This window comes from Pan paniscus, chromosome 18 (assembly GCF_029289425.2).
Source record: "Pan paniscus chromosome 18, NHGRI_mPanPan1-v2.0_pri, whole genome shotgun sequence".
NCBI lineage: Eukaryota > Metazoa > Chordata > Mammalia > Primates > Hominidae > Pan > Pan paniscus.
In genome coordinates this window covers 77830105-77857665 of record NC_073267.2, presented here as the reverse complement: position 1 = coordinate 77857665, position 27561 = coordinate 77830105, and the positions used below count along the sequence as shown (strand labels likewise).

Sequence of the window (27561 nt, the reverse complement as noted above, 5' to 3'; positions counted from 1 at the left end):
ACACCCCGCGAGCTCCCACAGTGCTCAGCGGCAGCCACTATGGAGGCCGCCAGGACCGCTGTGCTCCGGGTGAAGCGGAAGCGCAGTGCGGAGCCGGCCGAGGCTCTTGTGCTCGCTTGTAAACGCCTCCGGAGCGACGCGGTCGAGTCAGCGGCACAGAAGACGTCGGAGGATTTGGAGAGAGCGGCGGAGAATAATGTCTTCCACTTGGTGGCCACTGTGTGCTCCCAGGTATTGGGCGTGGTGCAGCTGGTGTGGAGGGCATCTTCGGGTGCAGCCGGTACGAAACCCGATCCCTGACCCGCTCGCGAACTCCTGCTTACGCTGGCCTCCGTCCCCTGTTGCCCCCTAGGAGGAACCAGTCCAGCCTCTCCTGCGGGAAGTTCTGCGCCCGTCACGGGACAGCCAGCAGCGTGTCCGCCGCAGTCTCCGCGCCTCGGCTCGGGAGGTCCGGCAGGAGGGCCGCTACCGGGTGCTTTCCAGCCGCCGATCCTTGGGGACCACCTCGAGCGGCCAGGAGTCCGAGTACACGCCGGGGAACCCAGAAGCCGCCGGGAACTCGGGCTTTCAGTTGTTAGACCTTGTCCACGAGGAGGGAGAACCTGAAGCCGCCTCTGCAGGCTCCTGCAAAGTGAGTATGCCCCTGAAGGTGGTCGCTGGGCTTCCCAGGTTGGTAATGCAAGAAGACTGGGCCCAGTCGCAGCACAGTTTCATCTTAAGGGGATGGATGATCCATCCGGCGTGACGGCCTCATTTTACAGATTTGGTTATTCATCCAACATGTGTTTACTACGTGCCTACGATATGCCAGGTATTTTTTTAGATTCTGTGGATACAGCAGTGAGGACCTAACATGCAGGTAGACAGAAACAGTAAACAAGTCTATTCAGTGTCAGATGATGATAAGGGATGTAAGGAGGCGGGGAGACAAAGCAGGAAGAGTGGTGCCACTTCAGTGAGAGTGTCACTGAGGAAATGACATTTGAGTGAAGACTTGCAGAAGGTGAATGGCAGGGTATTCCACATATCGAGAGGACTTCTAGGCAGAGAACCTGAAAGTAAAGAGGCCCTGAAGCCGTTTCTTTTGCTCCTTGCAAGGTGCCTGGAGCCCGGTGAGCTAGAGGAGAGCAGTAAGGAATTTGAGGGGAGGATGCCTGCTAGGTACTTGCAAGGACATTGCCTTTCACCCTGACTGAGATGGGGATCACTGGAGCAAAATAGAGATAGAGCAGGTAGGAAAATTGATCAAAGAGAGGTTAAAGGAATAGTCCTGGGTAGCATATCAAGTTTGAGGTAGATTTAGGTCTAGAATGCAAGTTTTCTCACATTTAATCCAGTGCTTTTCTTTATATTACATTTGCTAACTTCATTTGCAATCACTTCCAAAAAAAGTCTACTACATGCAGCAAAACTACAGAAATGGAAAATTCTCCTTGAGGCTGGGCACAGTAGCTGACGCCTAATCCTAGCACGTAGGGAGGCCCAGGCGGGAGGATCACTTGAGCCTGGGGAGGTCAAGGCTACAGTGAGCCATGATTGTGCAGCAGTGGCATTTCAGCCTAGGTGACAGAGTGAGACCCTGTCTCAAAAAAAAATAAAATACTCCCTGTAATCCCAGCGCTTTGGGAGGCTGAGGCAGGAGGGTCGCTTGAGGCCAGCCTGGGCAACAAAGCAAGACCTTGTCACTACAAAAAGGAAGAGGAAATTAGCTGGGCATTGTGGCACGTGCTTGTAGTCCTAGCTACTGGGGAGGCTGGGGCAGGAGGATCACTTAAACTCAGGAATTAGAGATTGCAGTGAGCTGTGATCAAGTCACTGCCCTCTGGTTTGAGCAACAGAGCAAGATACTGTCTCTAAAAAAAAAACCAGAAAATTCTCAACATAAAGTGTGCCCTCTCTTTTTTTTTTTTTTTTTTTTTTTTTGAGTCAGAGTCTCACTCTGTTGCCCAGGCTAGAGTGCATTGGCGTGATGCTGGCTCACTGCAACCTCCAACTCCCGGGTTCAAGCAATTCTCCTACCTCAGCCTCCCAAATAGCTGGGATTACAAGCGTGAGCCACCACACCCAGCTAATTTTTGTATTTTTAGTAGAGACGGGGTTTCGCTATGTTGGCCAGTCTGGTTTTGAACTCCTGGCCTCAGTGATCCGCCCGCCTCAACCTCCCAAAGTGCTGGGATTACAGGCATGAGCCGCTGCACCTAGCCAATATGCCCTCTCTTGATAAACATTTTTATAGAACTCATTTTAATTATTTTTGAAACTTTTAAAACAATTATAATTCAAAATGAATCCACAAGCAACAAGCAAATGGTACTAGTGTAATTGTTTATTGTTGTTTTTGTTTTGTTTGAGATGGAGTCTCGCCCTTGTCGCCCAGGCTGTAGTGCAGTGGCGCGATCTCGGCTCACCGCAGCCTCTGCCTCCTGGATTCAAGCAGTTCTCATGCCTCAGCCTCACGAGTAGCTGGGATTACAGGCATGAGCCACCACACCCGGCTAATTTTGTATTTTTAGTAGAGACGGGGTTTCGCCACGTTGGCCAGGCTGGTCTTGAACTCCTGACCTCAGGTGATCCACCCGCCTCAGCCTCCCAAAGTGCTGGGATTACAGGCGTGAGCCATCACGCCCAGCTGGTGCTAGTGTAAGTGGATAGCAATTTGTGTATGATGTCCATAGCCACATCTTTCACCAAAACATTCCAGACTAATGCATGACTTATAAAATGTGTAAAGTAAACCAGTGCTCCGTGGAATTGAATCAAGTAAATAGTTCACTAGGCCGGGCACAGTGGCTCATGCCTGTAATCCCAGCACTTTGGGAGGCCGAGGCGGGTGGATCACTTGAGGTCAGGAGTTCAAGACCAGCCTGGCCAATATGGCGAAACCCCATTTCTACTAAAAATACAAAAATTAGCCGGGCGTGGTGGCGGGCACCTGTAATCCCATCTACTCGGGAGGTTGAGGCAGGAGAATCGCCTGAACGCGGGAGGCAGAGGTTGCAGTGAGCCAAGATTGCACCACTGCACTCCAGCCTGGGCGAGAAGAGCAAAACTCCATCTCAAAAAACAAGAGTAAATAGCTAATTTAATTTTATAAAGAAAACTAGGAGATAAACTGATGACCGATATGAACAGAGATTTTTCCAGTAAAGCAATACCAAAAATGTTTGCACAGAGTAATTATAGGGGAAAAATGAATTTAAGCTTAAAGCATGCTTGAGGTTTTATGCATACTAGACTAGCAGGAAAAAAGTAGTTGATAGCAATGCTGGCAAGGCAATGATTAAAAGCATACACAATTGTAGGAATAAAATTGATGCAAGCCTTTTGGAAAACAGGATGGCATGGGAGCCATGTTTTACATATGTAAATTTATTATTGTTTGGATCTAAAGCCATGCATAATCTAGGAAAATTTTAAAATTAAAAATTTCTAAGGAAATTTAAAAATGACAGCATTTCTATGTTATGTTACAATGAATTTCTCCTTAAATTGACACAATTTACATTTTAAGCAAATAAATTCCTATTAGATAAATTTAATAGGAAATTTAAAAATTAAAGGACTTCAGTTCCTTTTAACTAGTAGTCTCACCTCCAAGATTTATCCTAGGGAGATAATTCAGCAGAAGCAAACAGCTAAGCTAAGCTATGATATTAACAAATGCTACTGTTGATTGACTAAGTAATTATGTCAAATAGCGTGCTAGGTACTTGTTATATTTTATTTTAATTTAACTCATTTAATCCTCACAGAAACCTTATGAGTGAGATACTTTTCAAATGCAGGAAATGGCACATTCATTGCAACACTATACATGGAGGTTAAAAATTATATCCAAGAGGTTGACACATACAACTGTCTGGACCCTTAGAACTGATAACCATGAAAACTGATTGTGGGTGAAAATATACATGTTTAACAGTACAAAATGCTGTGTGTAGTGAAACTGAAAATATGGGCTGGGCTCAGTAGTTCACACCTGTAATCCCAATACTTTGGGAGGCCAAGAAAGGAGCACTTGAGCCCGGGAGTTCAAGACTGCAGTAAGCCATGATCATACTGCTGCCCTCCAGCCTGGGCGACAGAGCAAGACCCTGATTCTGAGTGAATGAATGAATGAATGAATGAATGAATGAATACACATGGACATAGACTTCAAAATAATTTTCAGCAAGGGTACGGTGGGTTAGTCCTATAATCCTAGCACTTTGGGAGGCTAAGGCAGGAGGATTGCTTGAGGCCTGAAGTTCAAGACCATCCTGAACAACATAGCAAGACTCCATCTCTACAGAAATAATAATAATTATTTTTCTTCTAGCTAGGAGGAGTGGTGCACACCTTTAGTCCCAGCTACTCAGGAGGTTGAAACAGAAAGATCATCTAAGGCTAGGAGTTCAAGGCCAGTTTGGGCAACATAATGAAAACCGCCTCTTTAAGCAATAATAGGCCGGGCGCGGTGGCTCATGCCTGTGATGCCAGCACTTTGGGAGGCCAAGGTGGGCGGATCATGAGGTTAGGAGTTTGAGACCAGCCTGACCAACATAGTGAAACCCGGTCTCTACTAAAAATACAAAAATTGGCCAGGCATGGTGGTGCGTACCTGTAATCCCAGCTACTCAGGAGGCTGAGGCAGGAGAATCACTTGAACCCGGGAGGCAGAGGTTGCAGTGAGCTGAGATCACGCCATTGCACTCAAGCCTGGGTGACAAGAGCGAAACTCCATCTCAAAAAAGAAAAAGAAAATAATTTATGCTCATTATAGGAAATTTGAAAAAATATAGCAAAGGAGGAAAATCTCCCATTTTACCATCAACCCAAAAGTAGGTAGAATAGAACTGGTTTATTTCCTTCTGAGTACAAAATTCTGTATCTGTCATTTTTCTGTATTGCTAGTCTTGTACCTTTTTTTGAGACAGCGTCTCGCTCTGTTGCCCAGGCTGGAGTGCAGTGGCATGATCACGGCTCGGTGCAGCCTCCACCTCCTGGGCTCATGTGATCGTCCTGCCTCAGCCTCTCAAGTAGCTGGAGCCACAGGCCTGCGCCACCACACCCAGCTAATTTTTGTATTTTTTGTAGAGACGGTTTTGCCATGTTGCCCAGGCTGGTCTCAAACTCCTGGGCTCAAACATTCCTCCCACCTTGGCTTCCCAAAGTGCTGTGATTACAGGCATGAGCCACTGTGCCCAGCAATCTTATATTTTAATGGCTGCATAATTTGACTGAGTGGAGGGACTTAGGGGTTGGAGCCAGGACTTTTGTCATCGGTAACTTTAAGTTTGCTCAAGGTTCTGCAGAAAAACTGGCATCTCTAGCTTCTTTTTGACTTTGGAGCAAGGAAGAATTCCTTAGTCTGTAAATTATAGCATTGGTCTCCCCTTGTCTGCCTTGGCCTTGGGATCTTCCCCATTTTCCTGCGTGGTGTCTTCTTGGAGCTGTGCAGTGTCCTGTGATGAACCTATCAAGAGGAGCCATCTGCAGCATGTCCCTGTGGTTAACAAACTGACCCATGCTACCAGGCCCCTGGATAATACAGCCTGTCAGCACTGGAGCACATCTTACCTGGGCCATTTCTATTCTGGGGCATTGCATTTCAAACTGTTCTTTCCAGTAGAAAGACTATAGGTGAGCCCATTCCCAATTTGTGGTTAAAAGTAGGATGTCAATATATGGCAAGCCAAATGATGGGCAATGGTAGAGGTCACCAGGAAACACCTGTTGGCTTCTACAGGAGGCCACACAAAATAGAGACTCATTTCAGGTTCAGCCATAGGGGTGCTACGGTGGACCTACTGATCCCCAAAGAGAGAACATTGTATAATACCAAAGGATCTCAGAAGACCTATAGAAGCAGGTCTGACTCAGAGCTTGGGGTCAAGACTGGCCAGGTCTTCTGTCTTTCCCCTCTCCTTAGGCCAGTCTTCCCATATTTTTTTTCTTTCATTGTTTTGAGATAAGTCTTAATCTGTCACCCAGGATAGAGTACAGTGGCATGATCACGGCTCACTGCAGCCTCAACCTCCTGAGTACCTGGGACTACAGGTGCACACCACCACACCCAGCTGATTTTTGTATTTCTTTGTAGAGACGGGGGTTTTGCCATGTGGGCCAGGCTGGTCTTGAGCTTCTGGGCTCAAGCAAGCTGTCCACCTTGGCTTCCCGAAGCATTGGGATTATAGGTGTGAGAGCCAAGCACAAAAGAGCAGGAGCCTATCTTGTACGTTTCTATCTTAAAATAAGAACTACACATTAATTTTACAGAGATTCTTGATTTTTTAATGTAATAATTAATTAAAAGACTAGGAATTCATGGGGATAAGAATCTTGACCACAACACTATGGAGCTGTAGTTGAGCAAGGTGGCTCACACCTGTAATCCCAGCACTTTGGGAGGCTGGGGCGGGCAGATTACTTGAGGTCAGGAGATCAAAACCATCCTGGCTAACACAGTGAAACCCCATCTCTACTAAGAATACAAAAAATTAGCCAGGCATGGTGGCACGCACCTGTAGTCCCAGCTACTTGGGAGGCTGAGGTAGGAGAAACGCTTGAACCTGGGAGGTGGAGGTTGCAGTGAGCCAAGACCACGCCACTGCACTCCAGCCTGGGCGACAGAGTGAGACTCCATCTCAAAAAAAACTGTAGGGAGCCTTCCTTCACCCAACTCATAGGTTCCTCCTCTTGGAACATCATGTTTTGGGTCATGCGTGTGTGTGTAATCTGTGGTTTCTTTACAGACATCTGACCCAGATGTGATCCTCTGCAATTCTGTAGAGTTGATCCGTGAGCGATTGACTGTGTCTGAGGATGGACCAGGAGTCAGGCGCCAGGAAGAACAAAAACACGATGACTACGTGTATGACATTTACTACTTGGAGACGGCCACTCCAGGCTGGATTGAGAACATCCTCTCCGTGCAGCCCTACAGCCAAGAATGGGAGCTGGTAAGGGGACCCATGAGCAGACGGGGCATGAGGCATCCTAAGCTCTTAATCTAATCAGAATGCTTTGCTTCCCTGGGCTCCACTCCTGAACAACATTGTCCTTAGTTCTTTTCCTCCTGAAAAGGAAGAATTTATTCTAAGTGCCTTTTAGGAACCTGACTTTATAGTACAGGGAATTTGGGGAAAGACCATCTTAGATTGATCATTTTTACATTAATGAATATTTTACAAGGTTTGCAACATCACCTTTATTGTTTATAGCTATCCATTCTTAGGGGGGAAATATGTATATGGGGCTTATTATAAGATAAAGACGATAAAATCAGAAATTCTTAACATGAGTGACAACAAAATCTATTTTTTAATTCGTACCTTAGAAGTAGAGAAACCTCGGATGAAGAAAGCTAACGTCCTGACATTATTCTTTTTTTTTTTTTTCTTTTTTGAGACAAGGTCTCACACTGTCACCCAGGCTGGAGTGCAATGGTGCTATCTGAGCTCACTGCAGCCTCTATCTCCCAGGCTCAAGCAATCCTCCTATCTCAGCCTCCCAAGGAGGCAGCCAGGAGTACAGGCATGCACCATGATGCCCAATTTTTGTTGATTTTTTTGTAGAGGCAGGGTCTCACTGTGTTGTCCAGGCTGGTCTTATGGTCTTGAACTCCTGGGCTCAAGTGATCCTCCCACCTTGGCCTCCCAAAGTGTTGGGATTACAGGTGTGAGCCACCACACCTAGCTGACACCTTATCTTTTTTTTTTTTTTTTTGAGATGGAGTCTCGCTCTGTCACCCAGGCTGGAGTGCAATGGTGCAATCTTGGCTCATTGCAACCTCCGCCTCCTGGGTTCAAGCGATTCTCCTGCCTCAGCCTCCCAAGTAGCTGGGACTACAGGTGCATGCCATCATGCCTGGCTAATTTTTGTATTTTTAGTAGAGACAAGGTTTTACCATGTTGCCCAGGCTGGTCTCAAACTTCTGACCTGAAGTGATCCACCCACCTGGGCCTCCCAAAGTGCTGGGATTACAGGCGTGAGCCACCGCGCCCAGCCTATTCTCAAATTCTAAAATGATTAACAAGAAAACTTAAGGTGGCACCTAATGGTCATGCTCAGACTATAATCAAGAAGCACTGCATCTTGCACCTGCATTAGGACAGATTTGCAGTCAGGTACCCACCTTGGACCACTGCATGGCCCTTCCTCCTGCCTTTCCGCACCTCTTACGCTTGGGTTTTGATTTTGACCTTTGGAATTTGAAGGAATCGCTCAGAGCCATCACTCCTCTTTTCCCTGTGTTCCCTTCTCATGGAGTCCAGCATGTCCTATCATTGTGGAGCTGGGCTCTGAGTGGAAGGGGGGGGCTATTATCTCCCTCTCATAGCCTCTTGTGCAATGGAGTCAAACTACTAGTCTGCAGTTTTTTCACAGGGCACTTTTACATGATATCTCTTCAAGCTGGTATGCTAACAACTTCCCCCAGAGCATAACCTTAGAGGTTTTGACTTGGACTCATGTTTGTGTTGAGATGTGTAGGTGAATGATGATCAAGAACCAGAGGACATTTACGACGATGAAGATGACGAGAACAGTGAGAATAACTGGCGCAATGAGTACCCAGAGGAGGAGAGCAGTGATGGAGATGAGGATTCCAGAGGTGGGTGGCAGCCCCAGACCGGGAGGGACTGGTAGGATCTGAGACTGAGGTGCAGGCATAGTTGACAGGTGCATCTTAATTGCCTTTCCTTCTCTGTCATTGAGCGCCAGCAGCCCAGCCGCAACTGAGCCATGCTGTAGGAGACCCAAAGACCAATGTTTCCCAGGGGCCTCCTGGGGGTGTAATAATCCATCAGGCCTGGATTCAAATCTGTAGTCGTCATTACTTTGCTGTGGCTCTTGGGCAGTTACTTCACCTCACTGAGCCTCATTTTCTCTCCAAATGAGATGGTTCTGCATGAATTTTAGTGGTTGAGATTATGTAAAATATGTAGCTCATTGTCTCTTCCCCTGCCCCAGTCAAGAAACCAATGAAGAGAGAGGTTTGCCAGTAGGAATAAGCCCAGAGTTTTCACAAATCAGTTATCTAACTTCTCAAAAAACTGCTGCATGTACAACTGTTTTGAGAAAGATGCAACACAGACATAATACCTGGGGGAAGAAGAAAGATGCTCTGACAACATAATTCCCATAGTAACTATATTAAAGAAGAGAGAAGAAGGCCCAACAAAAAGAATTTATTGGTGTCTGATAACAGAGAAATGAATCAAACAATTGCATATTCTTTTGGGGAGGTTTGTCAATAACACGTTAAAAGGAGAAAGGTACAAAAATATTTACAATATGACTACAACTCTTACAACAAAAAAAATCCTATACGGAGGGGAGAAGTGACAAAATACTCCACGGAGGGGAGAAGTGACAAAATACTCCAGTGTGAAGGAACTTGGTTTAGATGATAGGAAAGTGATTCCTTCTTTAAAAAAAAAAAAAAAAATTCTATATTCTTTTTTATTTATTGAGCAAGGATTTTGCATTACAATCGGGAACAAAAACAGACCTTTCTGAGAAGAGAAGGGGCTCCTGCAGTAGCCTAGGAAAATCACATTTAGAATCCATTCCTGGGATGTCATTCTAGGCTCTGCTGACTACAACAGCCTGAGTGAGGAGGAAAGAGGCAGCAGCAGACAGCGGATGTGGAGCAAGTACCCTCTGGATGTGCAGAAGGAGTTCGGCTATGACAGCCCCCACGACCTGGATTCAGACTGATGGTCTTGTGATGTCCATGAGGTTCTGCCACATGCCCTTGAGGGCTCTGAGTCCAGAGTTAACTGCCCTGCTGACATCCTGTTAGGTTTCCTAGCTTAACATGTGGAAGGAAAAGCATATCAAGCATATCGGGCGGCACCATCCCACCACAGTGAAAACTTATGTTAGGGGAGTGAGTCTTTTCCACTTACAGTAGGACCCCTTTGCCTCAATCAAAAGTGACCCTACAGTTTGAAAGAAAAAAAAAACGTTGAAAAAAGGAAGGTTTCTTTAGCTTTAGCTTCTTGGCCCAGGAATTTTTCCTGGCATTCAGGTTCTGTGCTGAAACCACAAGGGAGGGGGAGGTTCCCATTTCATTAGCAGTAAGCTTCTGCTGTGCCATACCACCAGGCTGCCTGCCTCTAGGAAAACCCTGTTCCTTTTGATAGAATCTAAAAGGAGTACCAGTGGGTCCCTTGTAGCAATACAGACTGGATAGTAATGGCCATTAGGGCAGAAAGTAGTCTGAGCAGTGGGAGATTTTAGTTAACAGCTATTTCTGCTTCCAAACTCTGATAATGGTTGTGAAATTACTGACTGACTTCCTTTGGCAGTGGGGCCAAGAAACAATATATATGAATGTGATACATGTGTTTAGTAAAATCTAGCTTTGAACATGGAAGAAAGTAATTCTTTGAAAACCTTTTAAATCTGAATATCTAAAACAGGGAGCGGTAGTGAAATAGAAGGTTCAGCATTGATTATAAATACCAAGGACTTAAGGCAAGGGAGGAAAAACAAAGTACCTTCTGAACTTAGCTTTCCACTGAGTAATGTTTACTCTTCACAGCACCCACCACAAAAACAAACTACTATCAACAGGATCAATTTTATTACAACTTGTATCTCTTCTAAGCAGACTCTGTCCGTATGCCTTTCCAAACCATAGCTGCCTTAACTGACTGCCTTGGTGTTTATTCTAGCGTAACATTGTCCAGTAGAACTATCTGCAGTGATGATATGTTCTGTGTCTGCACTGTGTAGTAGTAGACACGGGTGGCTGCTGAGCACTTGAAATGTGATTAGCGCAACTGAGAAACTGAGCTTTTAATTTTATTTCATTTTAATGTAATTAGCTACACGTGGCTAGTAGCTGTTGCAGCAGACACCACAGGTCTAAGGAAACAACACAGAACATTCAGCTAGGGGTGTACCCTCATAGCCTGTGAGTGTCTCTTACTCACTGTCTTGGGGGAAGGTGAGTTACACAGGGAGGTACCTTCTTGCCGTCTCTTTTAGGATTTCCTAAGTATCTCTCCTTCATCCTACCTGCCATCATTCTTTGACTTTATGTCCATTTTCTAAACCTTTGCCAACACTTGCTCTTATCTGCATGGAGTTGTTCAACCTGCCGAAGTGATTAAATTCTGTGTACACAGGCCGTATATATTGCAGCTAATTAAAACAACAAACATCCTAGGTATGCACAAAGGTATAATTCACCGTTATAACAGGCAGCAACTTGTATGTCTAATATTAGACATCTTGCTTTCTGTCTGTAGGCATAGAAACAAAGGATTGAAAGCCATTCTCATACAGCAACCGGGTGAAAAAACAAAACACTGTGCTGTTACAATGTGCTCCCTGCTATTTATACTCATTAAGTTTCCCCAATATTAAAGGGCTGACAACTTAATAAACTGTACTCACTGCAAAAGGGATAATAAGCACAGCAGGAAAAGGATTTAAGGAGACAGACAACAAAGAGCTGGCAGAAATTAATTCCACCATGAAGCTTGAGTGCTGTAGGGATCCTCTGGCTTCGCTCCCAAAGAGAGGATCCTGGGAGAAGTCTGTAGCCAGCACAGAGGGGAAAAATGCTGTCACCATCCAAAAATGAAAGGAGGATGACATGGCTCACTAAGCAAGTACTAGGGCACCTGACATGTGAGGTCCTTGCTTTCCCTAGAAGCCACTGGTGGGGGGCAGCAAATTCCTGGGATTAGCTGGTTATCTGGTGGAGAAAGCTAAAGCTGGGGTCAGGGATCTTTAAAAGGCAAGCACATTTTGCTTAAAGGATTAGCTCCAGAGGAGCCCTGGGATGGGTGCCAGCTTAGCTTAGACAGAAGTCATGTTCTTAGCGTTCAGGCAAGTCAGCCTTTGCATAAGACACCCTGTCGTCGGGCAGGAATTTGCCGTTATAAATCCCAAACCCATGACAATAGGAATGTCACCCCATGCTTCACATACGCATTATGCTCTGAACCCAAGGCAACTGTGACCATGCTTCCTTCAATCTTTATTGAGCAAATATATGGCCAAGGTTATTCCCTTATCTGTGACTGGGTGGAGAAGAATGGTCAGGAAGGGAGACTGCCTCACTGTTGACCAATTCCAAAACCTAAGGATAAGAAGCCCATGGGGTATGTCAAGCTAGCAGGTTCTTCTCGGCCCAGGATGACAGTGTCTGGGGGCATCACAAAACAGTTGTACAATCCAATGCAGCCGTCCTGCTCATACAGTAAGATCCATTAGGCCAGAGCAGGCCTAACTTGGGTGGAGAGCCCAGCCTGAGCACCAGAATTAGTTGCTTCCACTTGTGCAGCCTGCTGAAGAGCCGGACTCAGGTTGAAGCAGCTTTCCTCCCAGTCTTCACTGATCTCCACAGGGAGAAAACAGAAGTCCCCACAAGTACCAAGCTCTTCCTGAGACTGCAGCCACCACACCTCGGGGAAGGGGAGGCTGGCAGGAGAGGAGTACACTGTCCCGGTGACCCACACCAAGGTGGCTCCAAGTGTAAACAAAGCCTGGTGCCAGGGACAGAAGAGGATGCAGCCTGATGTGAGGTTTTCAGAAAAGTGAAATGACCTAGCACCAGGGTGGGCTTGCTTGGGTCTGCACAGCAGTCCCTCACACTGCCCTTACAGAGAGGAACAGGTTATTTGATGACTTGGGCCCATGAGATGTTCTCCAAGCCATTGACAGCTGAGAGAATTCAGGTGATCCACCTGAATATCAGAAGTTTCAGCCCTCTTAGAGTTCGTAACAGAAACCCAGAGATTTACTGTCAGCTAGAACAAAGATGTAAGGTCTCAAGTAAAATAAAGGATTGTCCTTCAAAACAGCAATATTAACAGACTTCTGACTCAGGAATTTGTTCATATGTCCCTGCTGGACCTGAGCCAAGTGCTTGTAACGTGATCTATGATCTATCTGTATGCTAAAGTGTAACAGGTACGTGAGTAAAAAAATCTTTAAGGTTCATTGTTGCAGGTAAGACTCAATAGAAATTGTGCTAAACAGCATAAAATCTGTGGTCAGAGTCTGACCCAATACCACAGACATTTCTGAGCCCAAAGGGACTCAGTTTTGGGTACTTTGATTTTTAAATACAATCAGCCTATTGCATCCTGTAGATGAAGAGACACGCATGCTTCGTTAGAACTGGTGTTCTGGACTAAATATCAATAAATAAGGGAATATAACTCTCTCCCCAGGGAAGAATTTTGAGCCAGAGGAAGAAATGGTAGCATTTCAGGCCTTTAAAGTCAGGTGTTGTACCTGGTCAGAGAAAAACTTCCCATAAAGCAGCCCCTCTATAGGGACTCCTAGTTCAAATACCAAATTCAGAAGCCACCAGCCCTATCAACCTAGCATTCCCTCTTCCCCACTGCACTTTACCAAGTAAATATCTGTAAGAGCTGCATCTACCTATCAGGAGTAAAACTAAATGACCATTCCCCCCGTTCCCCAATCTTCCCCCCACCCTCTGAAGCCCCCACCTTGAGGTTGGCCCAGATCCTGAGTCTCCTCCTATAGCTTACCAATAAGAGTGAGCACTGGCCCTGAGCCCCACTATATGATGTGGGTCAAAAGGCTCCTTTAATTCAGGAGAGTTGGGCCCACAGAGTCTTGTTATCAGGATTTTGCTGGTTGGCCTGCCTTCCAGGCCTCAGAAAGCCACCTCTGACCTCTAGTCAGTTTTCCTCTCATCCTTTTTTTCTTCGGCTACATCAAGCTCAGTCAGGACACAAAAGCAAAGCTGCTGGGTGCCTCTGGTGATAGCAGCTAAATGAAAATAGAGCAAGCACAGGGTTTAGTAAACATCTAGCTACAGCCCTAACCTGAACAAGGCTGACTAGTAACATCTATGGCTCCCTCCCCACCTGCCCCTTAAGTACCCTATATCAGGCTTTGCCCCTGTCTCCCAACAAGCCTCATCATCCTCTGTCCCATGCCCAACCAGAGTCTGATGCACAACTCATCTTCCCAGGTGATTTGTGTTGTCAGGAGGTAATGTTTTAGCCCCAAAATAGGACACTAAAATTAGAACTAAAGTGATCATGTCAAAATCAAAAGGGAAGTCGTGGACAGCTGGGTCTCATGGCCTCCAGCAAATTCTGAGTATGGGGAAGCTGTTAGCCACCCCCCACCTCTGCATGCGCATGCACACATAGCCGCCAGTGAGTAATGGGGCACAGAGAAGCTCACCCAGGACATTCCGAATAAACAGTGGCCTCCGGGACTCTGGCAGGTAAACACCCATGAAGTAGAAAGGGACTCCAGAAAGGGCAATCCCGATGCCAATGAGGGAATTAATGGTGTCAGTGAAGAGGGGCACTATCACCAGAAACACGGAGCATATGCAGAACACGATGGGGAAAAACACGCTCAGCTGAAATAGAGGGGGTGAGAGATTAAGTAACGTGGGAAGAGGAAACAGCTCGTGGGCAAGAAGCCACCTTAGGGAGATGACCCACCCCTCCTAGTCTGCCCAGAGCTGCTGACCTTGAGAGGCCGGGGCCGCTTGGGCTCCTTCCAGCGGAGGTAGAGCTGTCCAACAACAGACAGGCCCACGAAGAACCAGTAGCTGAAGCTGAAGTAGTTGATAAGCTGGAAAACATCCTCCACGATGAGGTAGATGAGTGCCATGGTGCACTGTGGGAAAGGGGTGGGGAGACAGGTGAGCATCGTCACCACCTGCGCCCCCAGGAGACTCCCCCACCCAGCAGTCAGTACTAGATCTGATGCCACTTCACCAGATTACCTCTGGCTCTTTTCATTGACCCCTTGGCATCAGATAGGTCCATTCCTTGATGTACCCTGAGGTACATTAACCCTCAGGGTAGCATCTTTCCCTCTTCTGTTGCAGCCCTTCCTCCACTCAATGCCTCCCCCTTGTTGCAAGCACTTTAGAAAAAGGCAGACCCTGAGGCCCTCCTCACTTCAGTGCAGCAACCTTAACATGGATTACACGGTGTCCTAGAGAGGGGTTAGACCTGGGTCCCGACTACCTGGCATACAAATGGGGGAAACGCCTTCAGAACCATCTCACTGTCCTCAGGCCTGAGAAATGCTAACTAGCAATTGGATCCCTACCCATCTGGACTAAATAATGTCAATAAATAATGGAATCTAACTCTCTCCCCATGGAAGAATTTTGAGCCAGAGGGAGAAATTGTAGCATTTCAGGCCTCTGAAGTCAGGTGTTGGACCTGGAAACTAGCAAAATGGATCCATCCAGACATATGACAGCATTAGCCTCTGGAACAAAAGAATCCTAGAAGACAAGGATCAGGGCCTAGAATCCTGGGACAAGGTCAAATGTGTTTAAACTTCAATAATCTTTTCATTACAAATTATCAACAAAGGATTTAAAACCAAATAGCTCATTCTGTGGAGATAAGGGAGAACCCTGTATTAAGAAGAGAAGGCTGGGCGTGGTGGCTTGTGCCTATAATCCCAGCACTTTGGGAGACTGAAGTGGCAGCTCACTGGAGCCCAGGAGCTCAAGACCAGCCTGGGCAACATAGTGAGACCTCATCTCTACAAAAAATAAATTAGCCAGGCCTGGTGGTGTGTGCCTATAGTCAGATAACCTCCTAAATTTATAAATTCAATGCTGGCCCTGTCAAAATATCAAGAGAATTTTTCTCTTACTTTGATGAAATGATAGAAAAGTTCATCAAGACAAATAAACGAATGTGAGAATTGCTAGGAAAATTCCAAGGGTGGGGGGACTAAAGAAGTACCCTTGGTCCCTCTTTAGTTTTCAGATAGTCAGTATAAAGCTAAACTAAGGAGACTTGGTGCTGATGGGGAGGATTAGTTGAGATGGCACATTTAAGGGGCATACAATAATAATTGGCACATATTAAGGACCCTAAAAAAGTTAGCTATTAATTTTCTGTGATAAAAGTTTGAAAACTGTGGGAAAATGGATTGTTGAGTAAGCGATATTGGTATAGCTGGCTGCCATTCAAGAAAAAATTAAGTGAATCCCCACCTTTCTCAATACTATGCTATAATATAAATTCCAGATTAATCCAAAATTAAACGTAATAAAACCATAAAAGAATTAAATGACAACAAAAAATGAACTGTTTTTCACATCTTAGAGTAAGGCCTTTCTCAGGGTCCCTCTTATTTAACAACTTAGCACAAATCAGAAGGAGCAATGCACAGATCCACCCGAGCCCTGTGGTCCCAGCAAAGCTTACATTGAACAGTAAAGCAGGGATAGGTGTAAAACGCTCAATGTGGATCATGGACAGAAGGTCCGGTAGGTGGCCCTCCCGGGAGCCCACGAAGAACAACCTAGAAGGATGAGAAATGTGTCAGCAGGATCCTTTACTCCTTTTACTCAGCCATACAGCCACACTCCTCACTTGGACAAACTCAGCTCAGAGCCCCCGAGGAAAGCAGGATGCAGCCTCCCAGGAGCATCCCAGGTCCTTAGTGCATCACCAGTCCAACCTCCCTGCTCCCCCCTTCCCTACAGATTTTCCCTCCCTCTTCATCCCCGGGCACCTCACCACTACCCAGATGCCCCACCCACCATCACCTAGATACCCCCTCTTCTCTCAGCCACAGATACCTCACCAACATCCAACAGATGCCTCACCCTGCTGTCACCCACTAACAGACTCACCCAATCCATGCCAGATTCATAGCTAACATAATAGCTTTTAAAGGGCAGCCAGATTTCTGTTCATGCCCTCCATATATTTTCCCTGAGCTGATGTAAGGCAAGACTGAGGGTCAGAGAGACAACCCAGGCTTCCTTTCTACACCTAAAGAGCCCTACCGACTGGGAAAAAGACTGGCACAGCGGCCAGGCATGGTGGCTCATGCCTATAATCCCAGCACTTTGGGAAGCCGAGGCAGGTGGATCACCTGAGGTCGGGAGTTTGAGACCAGCCTGACCAACATGGATAAACCCTGTCTCTACTAATACAAAATCAGCTGGGCGCGGTAGCACATGCCTGTAATCCCAGCTACTCGGGAGGCTGAGGCAGGAGAATCACTTGAATCCGGGAGGCGGAGGTTGCAGTGAGCCGAGATCGCACCATTGCACTCCAGCCTGGGCAACAAGAGTAAAACTCCATCTCAAAAACAAACAAAAAAAGACTGGCACAGAAATGAACTGTCCCCAGCATGGTCAGCATCACCTTGGAGTACACGACACTCACTCGCTAGGCTTGAGGCTTGTGCCAAAATGCTTTGCAAGAGAAGAGATGCAAAGAAGAGTTTCCAGAAGCAAGTCGGTAGGTGGAAAAAACGAGCATGTGCATAGGCAAAATGTGTGGAGGTATGAAAGAGCGTGGCCTCTTTGGAGGTTGATGTAGAATGCCTAGAGCCCCAGGACAAGCTGTGTGAGAAGAGGGTGCTGGGAAGAACCTGCATACAAGGCCACACTGTGGAGTCTGAACAAACACAGTCAGCTGTGGCTTTGAGGTAAGGGCCTGACGGGATTTGACACCAGACTGGAGAGCAAACTAGAGCAGGGGGAGGCTAGGGTGTCAGGGAAAGGCTAGACAAGAAGTCCATCTATCACAACTAGGCTGAGCAGAGGGAAGGTGACACTACTTTTTTTATTTTTGAGATGGAGTCTCGCTCTGTAGCCCAGGCTGGAGTTCAATGGCGCGATCTCGGCTCACTGCAACCTCCGCCTCCTGGGTTCAGGCAATTCTCCTGCCTCACCCTCCCGAGTGGCTGGGACTACAAGCACGTGCCACCATGCCCAGCTAATTTTTCTTTTTTTGTATTTTTAGTAGAGACAGGGTTTCACCATATTGGTCAGGCTGGTCTCGAACTCCTGACCTAAGGTAATCTTCTCGCCTAAGCCTCCCAAAGTGCTGGGATTACAGGTGTGAGCCCCACGCCCAGCTGGACACTATGTTCTTTTACAAGGCCTTGACTTCTCTAATTCTTTGCTTGCCCCAGGGAGGCACAATACATGGACTGGTGTGTGAAAACCAGTAAAAAGAATGAACGGGACAAAACTCTCTTTTATTTTTCATGCTTCTGTGTGTTCACATGGCAAATATTTATTGGATGACTATTATACCCCCGGCCCTGGGGACAACACCAGTTATAGGGTGAGTGGAAGAGAAATCAGGAAAGAAACTTTCTTCTCAGGTATCTTATGTCATAGAAGCCATGGGAATTGTTTCAAAATTGGAAAGTGGTCAGCATCACTTGCTTCAGAGGTCCAATAGGATGAGGACTAAAGACAGGCTAAGAAAGAGATCGCCTTAATAAGAATATTTTTCAGGTAGTAGAAGCCAAACTTAACTTAACAGATGGGAAAATGAATGAAAGTTGAAGCCCAGACTGCTGTCTCACAAGCCCTCATACCTCCAGGGCCAGGTATGGTGGCGCACGCCTTTAATCCCAGCTACTCAGGAGGCTAAGGTGGGAGGATCACTTGAGACCAGGAGTTTGAGACCAGCCTGGGCAACACAGTGAGACCCCAATCTCTAAAAAAAATTAATTTAAAAATAAAAAGTAGTACATCCAGTAAGTGGGAAGAGGAGAGATGCGAAACGCTATTTTGTGTCTCTCCTAAGTGGAGAGGAGAGAAGCTATTGGAGAGCTGGCTCCAAGTGAGCACCCACCAAAGAGAAGGGCCAACTGATGGAGCAAACTGCTGAAGAAGAGGGGAAGTGCTGGAACCCCGAGCCCAAGTAGCAGAGTCTGCCAGGAAAGGCACACCTGCTCCTTCCTCTGCAACAACAGGAAGGACCAGCACGCTTATTGATGTCTGCATAGAGGAGATCAGGAGACCCGATGGCCTCGGCATTTTCTGGGAAGTGAGGGGGAAAGTCTTTCTGTACATAGCACCAATACCTGGTACACAGCAAGTGCTGTTATCATTTACTAAAGGAATGAATCCTGGGGCTACAGCATAACCCACAAGGAGCCTATAATCTGGTCCCTGCCCAAGTCACCACTCCAAGCTGTTGCCTTTCTCCCCTATACCTTTCATCAATCTGTCCTCATCTCAGATGGAAACATGAGCTACCAGTACATAAACATGAGCTACCAGCACACAAAACATCAGCTACCAGCACATAAACATGAGCTACCAGCACACAAAATATGAGCTACCAGCACATAAATATGAGCTATCAACACATAACATGAGCTATCAGCACACAATCTGTCCTCATCTCAGATGGAAACATGAGCTACCAGCATACAAATGTGCTACTTGCACAAAGGCAAGTACATGCCCACATACCAAACACACACACACACACACATACACACACACACACCCTATATGCCCATGAGAAGGAGGGAAAAAGGGAACTCTTATGCCTAAGCCCCAGAGAATGAAATATTGTGGTCTATTATCAGTGACACAGAGACACGGTACCTTGATGAAGCAAAGATGGATGCATTGAGGCCCCCAAAGCAGGACAGGGCAACAGCAATGGGGATGGTCCAGCTGAACATGCCAAACGTCTGGTCAGCAAATGTCTGGGGGCAGGGCACAGAAAAGGCACTTAAACGCACAGGGTTTCATAATCCTCCTGCATCTATGATCTCGTAACAAATGCAATCACTGCTAAGCAGCCCACCCTCTGGCCTAGACTCATGACCTCATCCTGCAGAGCTGAGGAGGGTGCAGTAAGACAGACTGAGCTGTGCAGGGTGGCTCAGTATCAGGAGATTATGAACAAATGGGGATCCCAAGAGACTCACCACAGCCACAGCATCACTGCTAAGGACATCTGAAATGTTCAGCACTGTGTAATAGGCCACATTGGTCAGGATGTAGATGAGCGTCACAATTGGCATAGAAATCCCAATGGCCAAGGGCAAATTTCTGTCAGGACAAGTGAGAAAGGACTACCTAGAACCAACCTCTCCTTGGGAACAAAGTTTATCAAGTCTCCACTGGGATTTTCCTAACATTTAACAGTTCACTAGCCTCCAAGTCTTTGAGGCAGGCTCACCTTCCCCTTGACCCTGGGTTCTTTCTATTGAGAAAGACCCAACTTTCTCTGTGAAGATAGCTGATGATCAATATTTAATCTTTGCCACAGTAGGACCAATGGGTCCTACTGGGTTTCATAATCCTCCTGCATCTGTGATCTCAGAGGAACAGTGCAAGGAACAGTGTCCTGGGGACTAGATGCCAGGCTGGGGACCCAGCTGGCCAGAATAAGTTTTGGTTCTGCGGGCTGTAGTGTCAGCACCAGAGTCCGAGGTCCTAATTCCTTTGCCCCAGCTGGGCCTGCTGCTCCCCACTGAAGGCCCTCTCCTCTAGGAAGGACCCTGTGTATCCTCCAGTGCGAACATGAGGACAGGGAGCCGAAGGCTTTCCTACCTTCACTCACTCCCATTCTAGCCCTCAGCCCCTCCTAGCTGGAGAAGGGGGAGTAGGGAGAAAAGGGGAGGAGAGTCGGAGGGAGGAGGAGAAGGATGAGGGCAGGCACGCCCACTATCAGCAGGAGTTCCAGCCAAGCTGGGGAGTGAGAGTGTGATCCCACCTTTACCTTTCTGGGTTTTTGATTTCTTCTGTTACAAAATTAAGGGTGTCCCAACCTGAGTAAGAGAAGAGGGCAGAGTAGAGGGCAAGAGAGAGGTTTCCCATGTCCCAGGAGGAACCCTCAAAGGCGTCCTGAAAGTGCTCAGAGTGTCCTGTGGGGGCAAAGGCAGGTGAGGGGTTCAGAGAGAAGGAACAGGCCAAAGGAGAAAGGAAGAGGAGATGGGAGGTGTAAGAGACAGATACGAAAGGAGAATAGGAAAGAGGAAGGGAAGATGAAAAAAAGGAGGAATGGGGAGGAACAAGAAAGAAAAGAAGGTAGGGGAAAGAAAAAAAAACATAATTTAACACCAAAAGATCAACAACCACTAGCTCCCTACACTTTACCACCCCACCCACTTCCTCAGGAAAGCTCACATTCCTTTAATAAAACTAGACAATAAAAAACCAAAGACATTCTTGGCCGCCCTCTGATGTGACAATACTTCTTCCAAAACCCTAAAGAATTTCCATTTCCTGCAAATGGTCTCACAGCAAGCCCCAGCTCTTCTACCTATTTATGTCAAGAACCCCATTTCACATGAAGGAGTCATTTTTCATTGAAAATTAGAACTTCCTGTGAACTACCTCTCTTGGACCAGACTACTGCACAATTTGGTCAATGGGTTTATCAGCCTCATGTGAAGGACTCTATGCTGCTCTACTTGCGGTAGCTATGGTTGCATGGGGGAGATGACATGCTATAGAGGAACTGAGACCTTATCTTTCACTAGGCCTGAGCCACCCCCACCCTTTGGGGAGCCAGCCCAGCCTGTCATTCTCCTCAGAGGCCTCAGAGACTGCAGACACAAAAGCCCAGGGGACAGCACCCAGCTACCCAGGACAGAGACCCTCTGGACATACTGGGGTCTTTAACAAGACCCAGACTTCTAAGGAACCCCATTGTCACACCCTGAAGAAAGCCTAGACCCAGCTCTCATGTGGTAAAAAGAGCTGGCTATGCAGCAAGAGAAGAGAAAATAGATACCCCTGTCCTCAGGGGTGTCCATCCTCATACACAGCAGTGGTTCCCTAAGGAACAGATCTTCAGGGGAGGATTACTCAAAACCCAATTTGACCCCAGGATGCTCCTGAGCCTCCAGGGACATCCACATGGCTAGCTCTACTAACTTGATATAAGTACACAGGCTAGACCAGCAGTCTAAGAATCAACAAGGGCAATTCTTTTTTTCTTTTTCTTTTTCTGTTTTTTGAGACAGAGTTTCGTTCTTGTTGCCCAGGCTGGAGTGCAATGGCAAGATCTTGGCTCACTGCAACCTCTGCCTCCCAGTTTCAGGCGATTCTCCTGCCTCAGCCTCCCGAGTAGCTGGGATTAGAGGCACCCACCACCACCCCCGGCTAATTTTTTGTATTTTTAGTAGAGACAGGGTTTCTCCATGTTGGCCAGGCTGGTCTCAAACTCCTGACCTCAGGTGATCCATCTGCCTCAGCCTCCCGGCCTCCCAGAGTGCTGAGATTACAGGCATGAGCCACTGCGCCCAGCCCAACAAGGGCAATTCTTTTTTTTTTTTTTTTTTTTTTTGAGATGGAATCTTGCTCTGTCACCTAGGCTGGAGGGCAGTGGCACAATCTCAGCTTACTGCAACTTCCGCCTCCTGTTTTCAAGCCATTCTCCTGCCTCAGCCTCCTAAGTAGCTGGGATTACAGGCGCGCACCACCATGCCCAGCCAATTTTTGTATTTTTAGTAGAGACAGGGTTTCTCCATGTTGGTCAGGCTGGTCTCGAATTCCTGACCTGCTGATTCGCCCACCTCAGCCTCCCAAAGTGTTGGGATTACAGGCGTGAGCCACCGTGCCGGGCCAAGGGCAATTCTTAAAAGCACAGCTTTTTAGACTCCAAACCAACCAGAATGTGATCCAATAGATTTGCGATTAGGGTCTCAGCTCCCCGGGTGACTGTACACAGCCACATTTAGGGACTGATGACCTAGAGAACTAGGCTGTGAAATGATTGAGATATCTGTGGCTAAAGACACCTCAAGACCTCTCTAGGGCTCATGAGATCTTGGTAGGCCTGTTACCCTCACTGCCAGTCCTCTCTGATCCAGGAATGAAAAGCTTTCTAAAGCCAACATTTAGGAAAGACACTGCCAATTTCACAATATTTTAATATTTTTCTGAGAGCTGACTTGGGGAGGGATTGCTGAATACAAGTCCAGATGAAAAGTAAAGGCTGCAGAATAACCACCCATTTCCATACCCCACTTCCAGCTCCATATACCCTGCCACCTGTCTCAAGGAGGGCCCAGTCTTCCTACTTGTAGCTTGGCAGTCACAGACCACAAACAGGAGCCACTCTATCCCCACAGATTACTTTTATGACCCAATCATGACCCAAGCTTCAGGAGCTCCTAGGCCCTTGGCTGGCTTCCTGCAATGCTCCCAGCCTCCACCAAAGGAAACCAGCCCCGAGGGACAGGCTGACTCATGTCCACTTGGCCAAGCCAGCCTGGCCCAAAAAGCCCAGAAAGAAATCTACTCCCATCTCTTGCACTCACTGACACATGCTAGCATGTACATAGAAACAGCTGAGCAGTGAAGCTAACAGAGTCCCCATGTTCTCCTCAGGGAATCCAGAGGAACTGTTGGTGGTACCCCCCTTCCCACCACTTACCCTGGCACAGTTTAACAAGGCCCATGACAATAATGGCAATGAGCGCTACGACCTTGGCGTAAGTGAACGTGTCCTGCACACGTGTGCCCCACTTGACATAGGCACAGTTCACAAATGTCAGCAGACCTAGGAGGAAAACCACAAAGTCACTGGCAGGCTTGAGTTGAGGGCACGGGGGCCCAACCCCTCTTTACAGAGAGCACTCTTTCTGCCCTTCCTGCCTAAGGCAAAGGGGCCAATGGACCAGTCAGAACAAGGCGAACTGGCAAGCGAGGGGACACCCTGCACCCGCCCCAGCTGACAGCACACAGGCACTTCCATCACTACTGGTGCTCAAGGATATGAAGGCATGCGTGAAAACATACTTATACATCCTGATGGCCGGCACCATTTCTGGGAATTCCCCCCAGGCCCAGGGATGGGTGATTTCACCCACTCTTTCCCACCCAGACTCCCAAGGTTCCAAACCACAGGAGACACAAGACCTCTTCATGGCCAAAAGAAACTCATCAGTAAGTGAGGTAAATTTGAATGCAGATGGCAGGTTACCTAAGAAATTAGAGAGACAGTGTTTTGCATTAAGTGTAAAAATGAGGCCAGGTGCAGTGGCTCACACCTGTAATCCCAGCACTTTGGGAAACTGAGGCAGATGGATCATGTGAGCCCAGGAGTTAGAGACCAGCCTGGGCAACATGGAGAAACCCTGTCCCTACAAAAAATACAAAAATTAGCTGGGCGTGGTGGTGCACACCTGTAGTCCCAGCTACTCAGGAGGCTGAGGAGGGAGGGTCGCTCGAGCCTAGGAGGTTGAGGCAGCAGTGAGCCGTGCACTCCAGCCTGATGACAGAGTAAGACCTCGTCTCAAAAAAAAAAAAAAGAGAGAGAGAAAGAAAAGTCTGTTATATGCCTGACAATTTCACATACACCTCTCCATCAATTCTCACGACTCCAAAATACAGATATTCCTATTCCCATTTTATGGATGAGGAAACTGAGGTGAGAGAAGCTAACTACCATTTCTAAGTTCACATTCCCAAGCCCACTGATCGCTTCCACCCTCATTCCTACCCATACCTCCCAATTCTCAATGAAGTCCATGGAGAAGCGCACCCACTCGAGTACTCCCTAGGCTCACGTGGCCTTAAGTTCTAGCTCCTCACACACCTCAGTGACATCTGGGCCCTGTGCTGAGAGCCCCGGCACTTTGCTCCTGCTAAACAATGACTGATCCATGGGGATGACATAAGAGCAATATCCAGCAGGAAGGAACGCAGTGACATCTGTGAGTACTGCCTCTAGCATCCAAAAATAGAACTTTTATGTGCACCTCAAATCTTACTACAAAATCTTTTGGGCCCATCCTCTAGGCCAACTCCACTTACTCCTACCCACTTTGCACTCTCTCCTTCAGCCAGACTCTCTCTCTTATTCGTACCGTACACACACATAAAAAGAAATGTCCTCCCCTCCTCTTCCTGCCATAGCCAACAGCAACTCCCAGTCAAGGTCTAGTTCAGCCCCCACTTCCTCTTCCTCTGTAAAACCTTCTCTGAATACACCACCCAGCCCCTCTCTGAGCTCTTTCTCTTCTGAACCACATGGCATTCCTGCTTCTTAGCACAGGTTAGTGTCTATGCTATCATCATGTAGACACCTGTCTCAAGTCTCTCCCTCAGGTGATTGGGTCATGCTTCTCCCAAGATCACAAATTCTCAGAAGGTAACAGCAGTATATCATTTTATTTTCCTTCTTTCCTTCTTTTTTTTTTTTTTTTTTGAGACAGGGTCTTGCTCTGTCACCCAGGCTGGAGTGGGTGCGATCACAGCTCACTGCAGCCTCCATGTCCAGGGCTCAAGTGATCTTCCCACCTCAACCTCCTATTAGCTGGGACCACAGGTGCACACCACCACACCCAGCTAATTAAAAAAAAAATTATTTTGTAGAGACAGGGGTCTTGCTGTGTTGTCCAGGCTGGTCTGGAACTCCTGGGCTCAAGCAATCCTCCTGCCTCAGCCTCCCATATTAGGATTACAGGCATGAGCCACTATGCCTGGCCACGTTGTTTTCTTAAGCTCATCGCCAAGCAAAGAGGGACACTGATAAACCCTGGTTGGAACCAAGGTGGTAAGATTTTCACTCTAACTTCCAATTCCCTGGAGCAAGGCAAATTGTCAGAAAGTTGGATATTCCTCCATTCAAATGGAGAGAAGTGCCTATGGCCAGCCTGTGAAAATGAACACAGGTGGCAGGTGCCAGGCTCAATGGCTTCAAAGAGCTTTCACTCAGTACACTGGCCAGTAACACAGGTGCTTACTAGTCAGTCATGATGTGGGAGTAGGGGGACAGTGGTCAAATGGGAGGGGAGAAGCAGCCCAAAGAAATGCGTGCTGCTGGCAGGTCTTCCCAGGGACCTACCCTGATGATCAAAGCTACCTGTATGGGGTTAAGCCTCAATCAGCTAACATAAGGATTACCTAGTTAATAGGTACCAGTAATCCATAGGCCCCTACACAGTACAGTAGCCACGTTTTGAAGTACCTGCCCAGCTCCTTCTTGGGAATTGCTCCCCCTTCCCTATCATGACTGATGGAGCCAGACACTGGACCCAAGTTGAGCCTGTTACATTGCCTCTCCCAGAAACACAGAGTTGGAATACCAAGAAACTGAATCTAACAGTAATGGGCAGAAGGGTCAGGAGCTACAGCAAGTCAAAGTCACATACAAGCCCTTAGTAACAAAGGGACAGAAACCATAAGTAAATAGAGGAAGGAAGCAGAACACAGAAAGAAGCAGAAGTGGGAGGGCATGCAGCTTAGACAAAAAGACAGACAGGGGGCCGGGGCAGCGGTGCACACCTGGAGTCCCAACTGTGTGGGAGGCTGAGGTGGGAGAACTGCTGAACCCAGGAGTCCGGGCCTATAGTGCACTGTAATAGCATCTGTGAATAGTCACTGCACTCCAGCCAGGGCAACAGAGTGAGAACTTGTCTCTAAAAAAAAAAAAAAAAAAAAGAAGAGAAAATACACAGAAGAGACAGAGGGGTGAGAGATAAGAGACAAGAAGGCAGAGACAGAAGAGGATAAAAGGAGAGAAACACAAAAAGGTGGAAATAAACATGGAGAAAGAGACTGTCTGACAATATCCTGGCAGTGCTAACTGTGCTTCTGGTTTGCAGCTCCAAGGGGAAGAGAAGCTGATACTCTCCTCAGACCCACTAACTGGCACTGGGTCTCACTTCTGATCCTTCTCCTTCCTTCTATCCTGCCATAAATGTCCTACAGGTTTGGTCCTCTCTGTGCACAGGTAAATATTACACACAGTGGAAATTCAACTATGTGCTAAACTAATGAATAAAGAAGGCTGCTTGTGGAAATGCCTGCAGAGTCCATTCCAATAGACCAGCTGGAATGATACAAAAGCACCTGGTCAGAGTGGCTCCTCTGGGGAGAAAGACTAAAGCTGTGGAGAGGGAAGGAGACTTTTACCACTCTGTGGTTTACCATGGTTTACCACGAACATACGCCTCTTTCTAGATAAAAATAAAAATAGTTCGTGCTCACTTCAGCAGCACATATACTAAAATTGGAACGACGCAAAGAAGATTAGCATGGCCCCTGAAAATTTTTAAAAGAATTTGTTTAAAAATAAAAATAGTTCATTAGCAACAATGTAGCACCAGAAGGCAGAGCCAGGGTAGTGTGAAGCTAGGAGGCACCTAGGGCACAAAATTTAAGGAGGCACTCACTCTCAGGGGACCACATGCCGGAACCTGAGAGTGAGTACGCCCTTCAACGCTGACCCCAGGCACCTCGCTTGCCTCACCCTACTATCAACCCTGCCAGAGAACAGAGAGCTCCTAGAAGAGTCTGTCAAGCAGAAGCCAAGTCCCTTGACTGTTCTCCTGATTCTAATTAAGAAACAAAATTTCACCATCTGATCCTTACTCCTCTATTGCTTCCCAGAACTCCCAGCCCCCCTAGCTTACCATAAACTATCAGAGTTCAAACAAAGTCAACAACTGGGCCTTAAAGCCAGATGCTAAGATTCAGCTACCACAATTAAAACATCCAAGCCTTCCCTCTTCTCCTGATCTCATTTCCTTGCTGGACAAGCCTGCACCAATGAGCGTGGGACCCATGTGAGGGTCTTCAAGGCTCTCTGGGAGCTTATTGCTGAGAAAGGAGTACTCAAATGGCAGATCCAGACTGAAAGCCAAAGCAGAAACAAATCCCCAAAGTCTCTGTGGCAGACATGGCTAGTTATCTTCCTCTATCTGTTCTTCCCTTTTTCCTTCGTAATAGAAATTTTAGCTGAAAGCATGGCTGTCCAAAATAAAGCTGACATTGCCCAGCCTCTCCTGCAGGTAGGTATGGCTGTGCAACCAGGTTTTCTCCCGGGATGTATGCAAATATTTCATATAAGACCT

The 27561-nt window shown here is 47.1% G+C and overlaps 2 protein-coding genes and 1 non-coding gene across 6 annotated transcripts in view; 2 read left to right on the top strand and 1 right to left on the bottom strand.

Moving 5' to 3' along the window:
* Positions 1–3: 3 nt before the first annotated feature.
* Positions 4–27561, top strand: SLC7A6OS (solute carrier family 7 member 6 opposite strand). Of its 2 annotated transcripts, none has more exons than XM_034940538.3 (5): positions 4–231; positions 353–631; positions 6735–6941; positions 8473–8593; positions 26311–27561. In XM_034940538.3, exons 1-5 carry the CDS (start codon positions 40–42, stop codon positions 26403–26405), a joined length of 894 nt encoding a protein of 297 aa, XP_034796429.1. In that variant the 5' UTR covers positions 4–39; the 3' UTR covers positions 26406–27561. The 2 variants fall into 2 exon arrangements, with proteins under 2 accessions (XP_034796429.1, XP_003814625.1); XM_003814577.6 differs by lacking the exon at positions 26311–27561 and adding an exon at positions 9572–12809 and having other exon boundaries at positions 5–231.
* Positions 9155–27561, bottom strand: part of SLC7A6 (solute carrier family 7 member 6) — a 36617-nt gene continuing 18210 nt past the window's right edge. For 2 of the 3 annotated variants that reach the window (XM_063597693.1, XM_063597694.1), the window contains 8 exons: positions 23136–23261; positions 20472–20616; positions 19675–19798; positions 19346–19449; positions 16182–16278; positions 14470–14619; positions 14173–14356; positions 9155–13749 (listed from right to left, as the gene is read on the bottom strand). In XM_063597693.1, the coding sequence (XP_063453763.1) occupies positions 13655–13749; positions 14173–14356; positions 14470–14619; positions 16182–16278; positions 19346–19449; positions 19675–19798; positions 20472–20616; positions 23136–23261 (1025 nt within the window). In that variant the 3' untranslated portion in view covers positions 9155–13654. The remainder of the gene's footprint in view (positions 13750–14172; positions 14357–14469; positions 14620–16181; positions 16279–19345; positions 19450–19674; positions 19799–20471; positions 20617–23135; positions 23262–27561) is intronic. The other variant, XR_010110275.1, reaches the window with a different exon arrangement.
* On the top strand, positions 26688–26794 carry LOC112437520 (U6 spliceosomal RNA). Its single transcript, XR_003026113.1, has one exon. It is a non-coding gene; the product is annotated as a U6 spliceosomal RNA (small nuclear RNA).